Here is a 14,756-nt window from a genome sequence, read left to right as displayed (position 1 = left end):
TGGTTATATTCTTATGTAAAAAATAAAATGCAAAACAAATACTTATTAAAAAAAGTTGTGTGACAAATCAGTGGTGGGGGTGGGGTGGGGGAGGTTATCATTCAAGTAAATCTACTTCAAGCTATAAAATAGTTTGTAATATTTTTTTAATCCTTGATTTCGGTTGGATTCCAAAGTATATATTTTTTTAACTTTGTGCTTCAAAATATTCATGATAATAATTTTGCAAAGATGATTTCATAAAAAAAAAGAAAAAGAAACAAAAAGAGAAAAATAAAGTAAAAGTAATGTCTTCATCAAGCAAGGGTAGAACTTTGCCTTGTTAAGCTAAAAACACTTAAATTGAAGACACACTTAATATGCAAGATGTCTCTTGCTTTAATTTCATAAATAATCAATTTTAAAATCTAAAATTACTTGTTTTTCAAGAATATTTTATTACATTTTCTTTTCAAATGTCCATTTCAACTAATTTATTTTATACAAGGTCGTTTTTTTTTTTTTTTCAAAATGTATCAAGTGAAAAAAAAAAAAATTAAATTTTACCAATAAATTTAAACTTAAATGAATATTTGCTCTTGGAAATGACTCAGACAGATGTTAACAAAATTAAAGAGTCAAACTTAACACTTTCCGTTTGGAGTTAAAGCTAGAAAGAAAAGAGACTGAAAATGAGAAGTAGTTAATACTACATACACAAGCAGAATTCTTTCTAGAAATGTCTACTTTTAGAAGATTACTAGCAGGCCGCCTGGCGTTGCTCAGTTATAAAATACACTTAAATATGATATTTTATTTGATGCAGATTTTGAATGTATTAGTATACAGCCAATTCTCTATTGATTATTATTGATTATTATATTGTACCCGATATAGAGTAGTGATTTCAAAAGTTAAATTAAAACAAAAATTAGTTGTGTGCCATTAGCTAGAATCAAAATAAAGACATTTAGCGCTCCAGCCTTAGTCATTGTGTGTGAGATATCATCAGACGGATAAGAAAACACTAACATTAAACTTATTTAACCTATAATGTATATTTGCTGATGTGTAGAAGAGCACTTTAAGTCGACTTATGCCTGCCAAGTTCATTATTTTTTCAATTTGAATATCTTAGCAGCTATTATTATTGGCTAAATCAAATTTGTTCCACAGGTATAAATCCCCCTATATATCAAATTTCAAGTCTGTTGACCAAATATTGACGAGGAGTTTGGTAGAAACTATTTCTCACACAGACAGACACTTAATGTCACTTATATAAATATATAGATAGACAACAATTAATATTAAAATATCCTAAAAAGTTTGTCTTTAATTTCATGCATTTTCCTTTCATCTAATTTATACCTACAGTTGATTTAAGTAAAATTGCTAATGAGCCAAGCAAACATGGTTGACCTAGTGTTGGAATTGACCTATATTTATTTGAAATACATCTTATAAGACATTTATCTGCATGACTGGAGAAAAAGTTACAAGCAGTTAAAATAAATAAATATTAGTAAGATAAGCCATAACAACATAAAGCAATATTGCGCCATGTAAGTAAAAAAAGAAAGAAAACTCTTGAGAGATAGAGAGAGAGAAAAAGAGAGAGAGACCTGGGGGGAGTTTATCTAAAAATAAAGAGAAAAAAAGAAACAGAGAAAAAAAGAAACAGAAAAAAAATAGTTTGCTTGAACATGCAAGATTAAAAAATATATATATAATAAATGTCATTGTCGATAACATGGCCGGCAAGATTCTAACAAAACGGTAAAAATGGAAATTATTCTTGTCAATGTTTTACCGATTCAAGAAAAGTGCAAATGGGAATTAAATCAAATGTTTTTAATTGAATAAAGCAAAACAAAAAATTTGTTCAAGCCATATTTTAAAATATTGAGATAATAGATTATATCAAATGGCATTTTAAAAGGAGGCTAGGAATGTTTTTAACCTCAAATTCATATGAGGACAACAACGACAGACAATGCTCATTCAAACGATTTTCTCTAGTGAACTGGTGCAGAAAATATAGAAAAGAAAAAAACTGGATACATGTGACATTATATAGAGAATAATCTCTATTTATGGTTGCCAGACCACAGTCCCTTGATGACATTAGCATTTTTTTTGAAGAGAGGGCTTGATGAAAATGTTATAATCCTTCCATACAGTATTTGATATTCCTAAAGGGTAACCCATTTGATACTAACCAGACTCAACATTACTTAACTTTTATAATCTAATGATAACTGGTGTGTCGATATATGATTAGAGACATATATATAGCATTTACATAAGTATATATATATATATATATATATATATATATATATACTAGCAAAAACACCCGTCATTGACTGGGTTCAAGAACAGCCTACAGAAAATGGACTGATTTATGAAAGTATGATAGGTTATGAAAAGGAAGGGTTGTAAAGAGATAGCTTCATATTTGGGGGTTTCAAAACCAAAGCAAAATATGATGAAAGTAAAAATAAAATAGATAAACCCCATAATTTATTATACCATACCTGTTCACACTGAAACACTTATCACAATATTCTGTCGATCTATATTAAAAAACCTTGTTAAACTTTGTGACATATTTCCATTCTATGGAGGTCAGGTGCGAACGAACACTCCATAATTTTATTATACAATATATCTGCAAACTGATACATAATTATCAAAGTATACTTACGCATATAGATATGAAAAGTCTTTATTAAAGTTTGTGCCTATTTTCATTTCATGGAGGCCATGCGCGAACGTAAACCCCACAATTTTATTATACCATCCCTATTTAAGTTAAAACATACTTATCAAAGTATTATTACGTACATCTATATCAAAAACACTTGTAAACGTTTTTTTTTAATTTTAAAATTTTTTATTTCCATACTTTGTGGACCAAGTGCGAACGCAGACCCCACAATTTTAATGAACCACTGTTCTGCCAGATCAAACGTACCCATTCCTGTGTCTCAATACATCTTCTTTCATTATATGTAATCAGTTTTTTAAAATATTCAACCATATAGGAGCCTATTCGTGACCAGACACACACACACATTCAGCTTTACATTATAGATATATATATAAAGCATTTAAATAAGTGTGTATATATATATATATATATATATATATAGAGCATTTACATAAGTGTGTGTGTATATATATATATATATATATATATATATATATATATATATACATACGGTCCTGGATATGACCTTAAACTATATCCGATGGTGAGGGCCCCAGCTTGCAGGCCTTAGGGAGTGTGGAGCCACCCTTTAATTGCCATTGTTCCCAGGTCCACTCTGACCCGGAGTGGTAGCACCTGTTAGGGTCCCAACTATGGGTTAAATAGAATACGACTTAAAAAACAAATATACTATATTAAAAAATCGTTCTTCAAAATCACCAGATTCGGCATTAAATAACCTGAAAAGGGTTGATATGCCGTAAAACAAAACAACCAACCAAATATATATATATATATATATATATATATATATATATATATATATATATATATATATATACATACAGCATTTACATAAGTGTGTAATAAACAAATTGATTTAAATTAAACAATGGATCATTCATTCGATGCTTGAAAGAAAAGTAAACCTTTCAAACATATACTCTGTTTAATGAACGATCTTTGGTTTTGAGGTGTAAAATTCCTCTAAGAGAAAAAAAAAGAAACACTTATTACATACATATAAATGCTAGATAAAGAAGAAGAATGACAAAACTTGAAATATATTTCAACTTAACTATGGATGGATTCATTTTCCTTATTTAGAATGTTTTTTAACCAGATTATCTCTCATGAGGGTTTAAAAACATCTATATAGCAGGATCTTACACTTATTTTCTTAAACCAAGATCTGAACTGCAACTGATCTCTAACTTCAAATCCTTTCCATTTCACCTGATAAACCTTCTTATGTTTGTATAAATAGGGTCATAACTGAAAATCTTATTGTGTATACATAATCTCATCCTATCTACACTCAACTTTTAAAGTATATTACTAAGTAAATATCTCAGTTATTGTAAGGAAAGAAAGATGTGGAAATAAGTTCCATTCGTTTTTAATGCTATACTCTTTACTTTCAACCTTGTTGGCTATGATAAACAATCATTTCTTTTTATAGATTTTTACTTTTCAAACTTTGGTTGAGATAATCTTGCGATTGGGTTAATCTAGTAATTCTAGTATCGTGGTTAAGGTTTCAAATCTGAAAATGGAGTTTCAAGGATTACAGCATTTATTATTAGTTAAGCCATGTTATTAGTTAGTATGAGCTTAGATAGCTACATAGGTAGTATTAGTTTTGAATGATGTAGTAATACTTGTGTGGATGTATAGATTTTTCGCAACAAATATCGAGAATGTTTAATGAATTGGAAACCTTTTTTATAATGAGCATCAACAGAAGGAGAAAACATTTCAAGATGCAAAATGCACATTCATTTCATACGTTTATTTTATATGCTTATCATTATCATGAAGAAGCGGGCGTCTCTTTAAGTAGACTAACAAAAGGAGAGTTCAGTTGTTAAAAGATCTATTTCATATTAAATAAAAAAAAAAGTTTATTCACATTTACGATGATCACTCCTTTTTTTCTTCAACAGAAGGATCCTCATTTTACTTTTGTAATATTCAAAATGTTTCAGCGATTGTACCTTCGAGCCGGGTTCAGGAATCCGTTGAAATTGGTAAAGGACTGAGAACCTTAAGTTGAAGTTTCACAGCATCTTGACGATTGCAACAGATACCTGAAGAAGGCCAGAGACTATAGCAACCAAAATACAGAACCCTAGTTGAAATTTTTTAAATTGCAAATTATATTTCCTCATCTCAAAATCCCAACAAAAATTTTTGAATGATTGTTTTGAAAATCGTTTGGTTTTACTTATAAAAAGAATTCTTAGACTGATTACTATGTGATGTGATAGACTTTTGGTGCACATAATGTTGAGCTTATGTGATGCCAAGGTTCGGGTAGTAACACAGGATAAATAAGAATTCAGTGCCTCGCCTCAACATACCGTTCATAGCGGCGCTGCTTTTTGATAATCTCATTCTGCTCGGCCATAAGATGAAGTTGTCGAGACGTGATTAGATCGCGGCTTCCCTGCAGCTTCTGCAACAAAATCGTATCGCCAGTGTCTTTGGCCGCGGCTAACTGGGTTTTTATTTCGTCCTGTTTCTCTTTCAAGCTAACCATTTCATTGTTTATTGCAGTCATTCGTTCCTGAAAGTGAGGAGGGAGGAAAGAAAAACATGATGCAAACCATAACACGAGAAGTGGAAACAAGAAACACGCGCACACGAGTTAGATACAAAAAATGGTGGCCACTGACAACAACAAAACATGCAACTGAACACAGTACAAATAATCATCCTCATAAATGCAACAAGTATCTCGCTCTCACAGAAAAAACTGCACGAGCTATCAAAATAGAAAATAGCATTTAAACAAAATTAGTTTCCAGAAAGTTTTCATAGCTAATTAAAAAGTTGTTTAAAAAAAATCTATAGTAAAATTAAAATAAACTTGACATGAAGATACATCGTAAGAATTAAACAATAGCCATATATTGTTGTATATTGAAGGGGATAAATCCTGGTTTTTAGTTAGAAACAAAGTAATTAGGGTCAGATATAATATGATTATTAAAGGAGAATGCTGGAATTGAACGCATTTATCAAAAATTAAAATGAATAACTATTGCTATTTAGATACGATTCCAGGAATGCAGTGGAATTATCGATTGTAGTTAAAAATAACTATACAACAAAGTTAGGTCAGAGCAGGAATAATGGAACAATGAAATTAAGGAATGTCGTTTATGTCGCCAGGAAACATGTTGGAAGCATATACAATGTCCATGCACATGAGATGCACATGTTTGGCAGCGTTCTGATGTCACAAAGAAATATAGAATCAATATATACAGTTAGACTACAGTCAGAGATGGTTCAGTGAGAGTTCAGTTGGAGAGAGAATTACCCTAAGCTCCTTTAGGAAGAGCAGGGGAGGAAAACGAGACAATGTAGCAATTTAGCCAGGCATCGGATTCTCATAATTCTCATCACCAGCTAGAAATAAAAGTCTATTTGTTTGTAAGCCTTTTGTCTTTGTCGTCATTTCAACCAAGGTAATGTGTTTTTGTCTTTCAAGTTTACATGTATCAGCATGCTGTCCCATTGTCTTTGTATGAAGCCCCCTTCCCAAAGTATTGACTGTATCCCCCTCTTCAATAATGCATTCCCCTCCATGTTTAAAAAACTGTTCATTTTAAATGTTGTCGTTGCTGTGTACTGCGTTATGTTATAAATGTTGTTGCGTCCCCGTTATGTACACCCCTATATAACAATATTACCACAAAACTTTAATATATCTGTTATAATAAAGTCATATTTCTGCTTGTTTGTTTGTTCACAATTTGATTAATATCTACAAAAGGTACTCTGTCTCACAAATTTTCATACTATAAACGAATGTTTACACACTTACATTCCAGCATGATTTCTACATATACTATTTATTTAAAGGAAATCCAAATTAAAGAAAATCTATTTTAATAATTAGCTCCAGGCTCATGGTAATTAGTAATAGATTTGTTTAAATTGTTCAATTTAAAAATATAATTTAAAGTGGAGTTATTTAATTTACATTTCATTTATTTTATATTATTTCCAGTTACATTTAAAAACAGAAGCAAGTTTAATTTATTTAAGCAATGAGAGTTATTTCCACTTTAAACTACGAGGATTATTTCCCATTTGATTTACATAGACAAAGATGGATGTATTTTATGCTTCCACAGATCCAACATATGGTTCACTTCAGGCAAAAAAGATCTGAACAAGTTAGAGTATTCAATGTGATTAAACCCTCTGCCCGGCAATATGTTTTGATATGGTAATGCCAGATATATACAGCTAGTGTGTATATATATATATATATATATATATATATAGAACACATTAAATATGCAAAAATATTTTATTAAAAGGAGGAAGAAAATACAATCCAATTTCTTTCTTTTTTATTTTTAAATTGCAACATTCCTCATTAATTTTTGGCCATATCAGATCCATCTTCAGAGAGTGAAAGAGTTCTACTGCCTGTTTTTTATTTATTTTTCGAAAAATGTTACACACACCAACCAAGTAATGTTTTGAGACAGACATGAATGCAAATGGCAACAAGATACATCCAAGAATGCTGTTATTGCAAATGTCACATCTAATATGATTAGCCTTCTAAAATTCCAAATTTTATATGCATGAATTTTACTGTTTGGAGTTTACCACTGCAGCATAAGAAAGGTGACATATCTTTTAGATCAAGTATTGAACATATACGCACCATGCATACTATTTATGGTTGATTAATTGACTGATAAGCTAATCAGGTGATGTTTAGTTTACGTCATCGTCATCAGAACAAAATGAAAAAGAAATCAAATATGTTTTTCCTCATCTCTTCTTGCACATCAAAAAGAGAAAATGGCCCCCAAGCATCACAAATTGGCAAGCTTCATTCTCTATTATTGACTCTTTCTATTGATCGGATTAGATTTATTTGAAATAGGTTATAAAACAATATTAATTAAGGCTTTGACTCAAAAAGCAACCTTTACATGCCATTGTCTTCAGGCAATGAGCAAAAATGGATCTTTAATCATCAATTTATTTTTAACAAAATAAAAAATATTTTTTAAAAAAGATAATTATTTTTGGGGGGGTTTTCAACTTTTGATTTAATGAAAGAACTAAAAAGGATTTAATTGAAACTTTAATTTTACAAATTAATTTTATTTTAAATCTCTCTGAAAACTTACAAAAAGACCTAAAAGCTTTTAGCTGTATTTAGCCATTTAGACATCATAAGTACTTCTTGCACAGTTATTTCTATCAAACTCAATTTGAATGTCTAACATACTTATCTAAGAACTAGTACATACTACACATGATAAAAATGGCAGATCTTGGATCTGGACTAATTTTCAACAGAGTTCCATGTTAATTATACTGTAACTATAAAAAAATTATTCCGTTAACTTCCAGGAATTGCAATCCCATCTACAACCACATCAAATAGGAATTATAGAAATTCCCAAACTGGAGAAATCAGTCAGATGTTGACAAGAAAAAACAAATAGCATGATATATCACGTTTCTAATATCTGCTTTAAACAGTGAGAATATAATGCTAACAGCTAGAGTTGAAAGAGCAATATTGACAATGATGCCATGGCAAGCTATCCCGCAATGCTGTCTTACATCAGATAGTGTGACTACATGAACACACTGATTGACTACTTCATATTCACTTCTTCCTCATCTTGATCAAGTATGCAATGATGAAAAATGCTAGCAAGTGTATAAGATAAATCAGAGATAATTCCTCATGGTCCATATCAGTCAAGCATTTTAATCTACTTAAACATAGCATATTTATTGGTGACATCACTTCTTTAAATGCAAATAGAAAACTAAAACATTAAATCTATCTGCAAACTACACACACACACACACACACACACACACACACACACACACACACACACACACACACACAGGATTGATTTAGGTATTAGTTTTGTCATTTTAATTTACATGTATCACATGATCTAAAATATGCCTAACAATGAAACTATGACATTGTGTCATTTGACAGTCATGTGACCGTTCTTTTTTTGGGTTTTTTTTTTTTTACAACTTCAAACGGCAAGCAATGTGAAATAGATAGCATGACACGACAAAATTCTTTTGAAAATCCGAATGCATTTTCTGTCATTCAATTATTTTCATGTTGATTCAGATTATTGAAGTGGGTTGAAATATTCCCAATGATAACATTTGTTTATGCTTTTCCCTTCTGTGCCCCGGAAACTGCATAAAAGTACATATGATTATCTTATTTCGCAATTAGTAATAAAAGAATGATTATTCACCATCAATTCATAGATGGATTTGGGTAATAGAAAAAAATCAAAGCAACACGTGTCAATCATTAGATGACACTGAAAAACACCTATATAAGCCAAGTACCACCCTCTGACTTGATGGCATTTACCCAGGATAGGTTAAATTAGCTCCTCCCATAGAACACACAGCGTCCTGGATGAACACTGACCATGCACAATAGTTTGCAGCAGTCAAGATAATTATGGGCAGCCAGTCCCAGGACCAGCACCATAGACCTGTGGACTGGAGGTAGGTTCAATGTCAGCTTTGATGTGATGATGTGTAACCATGTTTTCAGCTGGATTCCCGGGCATCTTCGATAATCTTGGAGTAGTACCACCTTCTGAATCTCCATGTTAAACTGATGCCAGGCTAAGATGTAATTACTTTAGATGCATGTTTTTCATCAGAGTTTCCTTCAAGTAAATAGATTGCTACAAACCTAGCTGAAAAACCCCATCTACCTTAGCTATGAAATAAAAGTGATCCTTCTCTTAAACAGACATCCATCCAAAACTAGAAGCTGTGTCAGCTGATATCATCACAAGTCGCATCTTCTGCTTGGTGCAGATTGCGAACCCATGTGACTTATTTTTCACCATTCCTTCTGATCCAGGGCAAGTTGGTTGATGGATGCCTAACTATTCAGAGATGTCCAATCAAAAACATTTTCTCTCTATCTTCTCCTTGGCTTTCCTCTGCCTCTTTTGCCTTCTTACATACCCTCAAAGCATAATTTTGATAGGCCAGTGGTTGATCGTTTAACATAGCCAAAAAGTTTAAGGGTTTTACTTTTGATTTTATCAAATAGTGTGTGTGGGGGGGGAGTAGTTTGATAGAGGGTGGATATTTTGCATTTTTTGATCAGACGATGTTCTGTAATGAAATGCATTACATGATTTCGAAACACCTCAATGCAATTGGCTGGTTGTTTAGTTCATGCGACTAGTCAGCTGATATAAACTAGTTTTAAGGCGTCAGTAATCTTCTTTTCACCTCTTCTGCCTGTTCCAAACATTTTCATCATAAAGCCAGGAGATGGATTTAGTTGTAAGTGACTCTTCGATATTCTTATTGTATGGATATTCAAACAACAGACGAAAGTTTATCCTCAACAGGCATTCCATATAACAACCTTGGAAATCTTACGTACTGTTACATATTATTACTTTCTTGTTATTTTTCTTATTCCCATTTAACAACCGAGTGAGAGCGAGTGAGAAAGAAAGCGAGAGCAATCTAACATGAACATAATAAAAAAATAAACTAGCATAATGGACTCTTTATTTTTAATTTCCTTTAACAATTACAAGCAAAATTTGGATTCTATTGGGGAACCATATAGAAAACAGATTATGAAAAACTTTACAGACATTTTTCAATTCCCTTCACAGAGTCAACTGACACACAATACACAAAGAAAAATTGATTTTGAGAGAGAGAGAGAGAGAGAGAGAGAGAGAGAGAGAGAGAGAGAGATTGAAAAGGATAATTCTCAAGATGGATTCCAAAAAGAAACCAACACTTTTTCTGTTTCATACTTCTCCTCGCAAAGAACTGACACCCTTGAGGCATAAAAACAAAACAACATATACAGTCAGTAGCCAAAGCAAATTTACATCAGGACCAATATTTAATATTGATTTTAAAATCACAGGGCAAAACATAAATGGAAGAAGAAAAATGTTTAAAAAATATGAATGTTTTCAAGAGAAGAAAGATAAAAATGAAAGTGATAGGGAGAGGGGGCGATTGAGCTGATCTAAATAATCATGAGAAATTAGTTGCAAAAGCTGAAAGCTGATTATCAATGCACGTCCTCCACTTAAGAAAGAAAAAAGAAAATAAAAGAAAAAACACAGCACACAAACATACATGCATTTACAAAGAGAAAAGCATTTTTTTTGTTTCCCAAAACCACAAAATTTTGAAAGCAATAATGACAGAAAAATTAAAACAAATAGTATTTCTTTAAAGTAAGAAACTTTTTTTTTTAATAAAAAACAAACAGACATATATATAAGAAAATTTTATTGGATGAAATATTCAAGTTTATAAATATTAAAAAGTGAACAAAACATTTCAATTGCTAAATCATCTTTATTGACTAATACTGTCAATGGTTTAATGAATTTGATATTCCTCAGGGCAGAGTATGTTGAATGGTGTGAGGCAACATTTTTAATAAGTGAGGAACAAATATATATAGATATAAGTTATAAAAATATATATGGCAATTAAGTTACACAGAATATTCCGTGTTTCATTCTTGTGAAACGTGGAATATTCTGTGTAGCTTAATTGCCATATATATTTTTATAACTTACTACCTACATTTACCTATGTATTGAGCACTGTTAAAATAAATACTGAAAATTTACGCATAAAATTATATTTTTGTATATTAATTTATGTGATTAAATGAAGTATATATATATATATATATATATATATATATATATATTATTTTATAAAATAATATAAAATGAAAACAAAAGAGTTATATTTCTGTTTTTATGTTTTAGAACTTGAATTTTGATATAATTTCATCATTTCGCACATTTACAACTGTTTATTCAAGAATTTGCTCCTCAACTTGACTGTACCTCCGAGGAAAACCTCATTTACTGAAACTGACAATATCAGCTAATAAAAAATATTTAATAACTGGTATATGTTATCTTTTTTACATAAACTGATCTATATTTAATGTTATTGCGTGCGTGTGTGTATTTGTATAAACAAAATAATAAATTCTGATCTGAAAAATGATTAAAAATAATTACTTGAATATAAATCCAAAAGTTTCCCTCCAGATCAAGATATATCTATGATAAACTGAATTGAAGTTTTGAGTAAATGAAATGAAACCTATCAGAGTGTCTAGTATTTGATAGTATGTATCATCAGAATGGATATCACGAAAGTGTTACTGGACAATCTCCAATGTATGTTATATAAGCAACCACCAAGCAATATTTCTCAAAAATACTGATAATTAAATTTCTATTTTTTCTTAAATCAGTTGACAAATTTGGCTATGGTAATAAACAGATAAAAAAGTAATTATTGTGATTTTCTGTGCACATAGTTTTTGAGATTCATCGTCCATATATTTGTAATTGGGTTTATCTGAAGGAATTTGGTCCACTGGTCTGCAGTATAAGATATTTTTTCTCCTTACTTTAATAGAATAGCCACTAATAAATTGGTGAGAAATATTATACATAACTGGAGACAATGAAGACTATAGTATGCTGAGCCTCATTAAAGTTACCTACTCAAACTCACTGAGACAAAGTCACACGTATATATAAATATACACACATATATATAAATAAAATTATACAAAGATATAGAAAATCCCGATGTGGATGAATAATCGACACGTGAAGGGGTTCTGCTAAGACAACAGTGTCAAAATGTAGATTGATCTGCATAGAAATTTTTCTGATGTTTATATAGGTGAGTTTATATATATAAATATATATATTAGTTCAATACGTTTGAGCTTATTTAATTTTATATATATTTTATCTAGACCTGGACTAATATATATATTTATTAGTCCCGGTCTAGGTTAATCATGTATTCGTAGGATAAAAACCACTGGGTATATAAACTAGTGCTCAATAGTAAATGGAGCTACTTATATTAATATTTAACTATACAGACATGTACAAGTTTCTCCATATTGACATGACAATGTTTTCATCTGTAGTTATTAACAACTATGGTTATATATATATATATATATATATATATATATATATATATATATGTATATATATGTGTGTGTGTGTGTGTGTGTGAGTGTATGTGTGTGTGTATTGCCTATGTGCTTTATACTCTTATACTTTTGACGAGTAAATTCAAATGACAATAAGTACAAAGAGCCAACCCAATATTCCTATATTTAATATATATATGCTCGCTTAGTGATTCTCTTAAATAAGTAAGTTATTGCTTGGATGGTAGTGTTTATTTTTATCTGCTTTCAATTCTTTATAAATATTTTAATTTCTTTTAAAATTTCTGTGAAGTTTCAGTGCCGAGCCATGTGATGGGGTGCGGGGTCTGAAAGAGCACAACACAATAGAATAAAGTCACTCGGAAACTTTTTGTCGCTTGCATATATTTTACCACCCCCACGTCCTACAAAATTCAAAAACCTCTGATTTACATGAAATTTAAACCGTAGTTAAAATAAAACAAGCAATAAGATTTTTGTAGCTACTTGATTTCTCCAAATTTTTATTCTGTTTGCACAAAATAATTTTCAATTTCCATAAATCCTAATTCCATAAAGATTTATTTTTTAAAAGGAGGAATAATTTTGTAAAAATTAGCACAAATTATGTGAATTTTATTGCAACTTTAAAATTTACTTTGATTAAAGAACATGTATAATTCTGATCAATTTTTCCATATTAACGAGTGAGAATCTATTTGTCATTCGTATCGCATATACACAAGTGAAAAATAGAAAATAAACAAAAGTTCAACCAACCTCTCGTTGAAGTTTTTCCAATTCTGCGTTCACGGATTTGGGGTTTGCTTCAAACTGGCGTTGAAAAGAAGAGTCATATTTGGCTCGTTTTATCGATAAACCATCAGAGGAGGCTCTGAAAAGGGAACATAAACATAACATGTCTAAATCCTAAAGTTGTTCACAGAAACAATTGATGTGGAAAAAAAAATCATATATTCAAGCAGGCAAAACACATTTTTTTTGATTGGCATTATTTGGACTATGGTTCTCATCTCGTGTTATTTTAATGTTTCAGTCAATATAACATCTGGCCCTCTTCAGACGTATCTTGTCAAACTTGGGAATCTTTCTGTCGAACTTGGGGAATCTTTTTGTTGAGCTCAGGAGTCTGTATGGAATGTTCAATGGAACCTTTTATTTAATCAAAGATCCCAAATTCCCAGAGTTCGAAAAGATATACCTGAAGAAGGTCGGAATTAAATTGACCGAAACATTGTGAAAATAAAACTTAAGATGAGAACAGTAGTCTGAAGAATCCAAATAATATGTATCATCAATCTTCATCTCAAATATTCAGAAACATTTTTTGAAATTTCAATTTCATGTCAGTCTTAAACTTGAAGATAAATTTTTTTCAAAACAGTTATGTTCTTTTTTTTCAAGATGCAGTATATCCTTTTCACAATTATTTTTTCTTAGCCATTTATAAAATTAGTTTACAGATAATGCAAAAGCATCGTTGCTCCACAAAGCTGCTCTTCCCAGAGATTATCTCTCTACATTACATCAAAATTAAATATCAACATTACCATACAGTGAGTGCCAAGTAGACTGGGTTTATTTTTTATGAAAGCCTTGTTCTCAAAACATAGAGCAGTGTATACAAGTTTCAATTAACCTTTTGTCAAAGTGATATCAAGAAGGAGAGAAGCAAATATTAACAGAATCGTTTCGCAAAGAGTTTTAAGAAGTTTCATTCTAATTCACATTTTCATGGTTCAACATTTGTTTTTATTTTCAGTTGCTTAAAAATTTATTTTCTGGCATGACATGAATTTTAAAATGAAAGCAATCCCTCAATTTACAAAAAATACATTAACCTGTAGAATAGTTTGTGAATAAAACTTTTAAAGAAAAATGCTGTGAAAATTTATATGCAAACAATTTTATAATGAACTGATTGCTTAGGCGAAAGTTTCACTCTTCCAACATTCAAGTGGACATATTAACATATGAATTTTTTTTTTGTGAAAAACATACAACAGAAATACA

At 30.6% G+C, this 14,756-nt stretch overlaps 1 protein-coding gene across 36 annotated transcripts in view; it reads right to left on the bottom strand.

The window, feature by feature from the left end:
- The window catches only part of LOC145258201 (uncharacterized), a 418,516-nt gene that overhangs the window by 31,419 nt on the left and 372,341 nt on the right, over window positions 1-14,756 (bottom strand). For all 36 annotated transcript variants that reach the window (XM_080116132.1, XM_080116128.1, XM_080116134.1 and 33 more), the window contains 2 exons: window positions 13,503-13,617; window positions 5,059-5,264 (listed from right to left, as the gene is read on the bottom strand). In XM_080116132.1, coding sequence (XP_079972258.1) covers window positions 5,059-5,264; window positions 13,503-13,617 — 321 coding nt within the window. The remainder of the gene's footprint in view (window positions 1-5,058; window positions 5,265-13,502; window positions 13,618-14,756) is intronic.

The sequence above is a fragment of the Euprymna scolopes genome, chromosome 33 (genome assembly GCF_053919585.1).
Source record: "Euprymna scolopes isolate OS-2025 chromosome 33, ASM5391958v1, whole genome shotgun sequence".
NCBI classification, from domain to species: domain Eukaryota; kingdom Metazoa; phylum Mollusca; class Cephalopoda; order Sepiida; family Sepiolidae; genus Euprymna; species Euprymna scolopes.
Note: the sequence above shows the minus strand (reverse complement) of the source record. Positions and strands in the feature narration are given on the sequence as shown.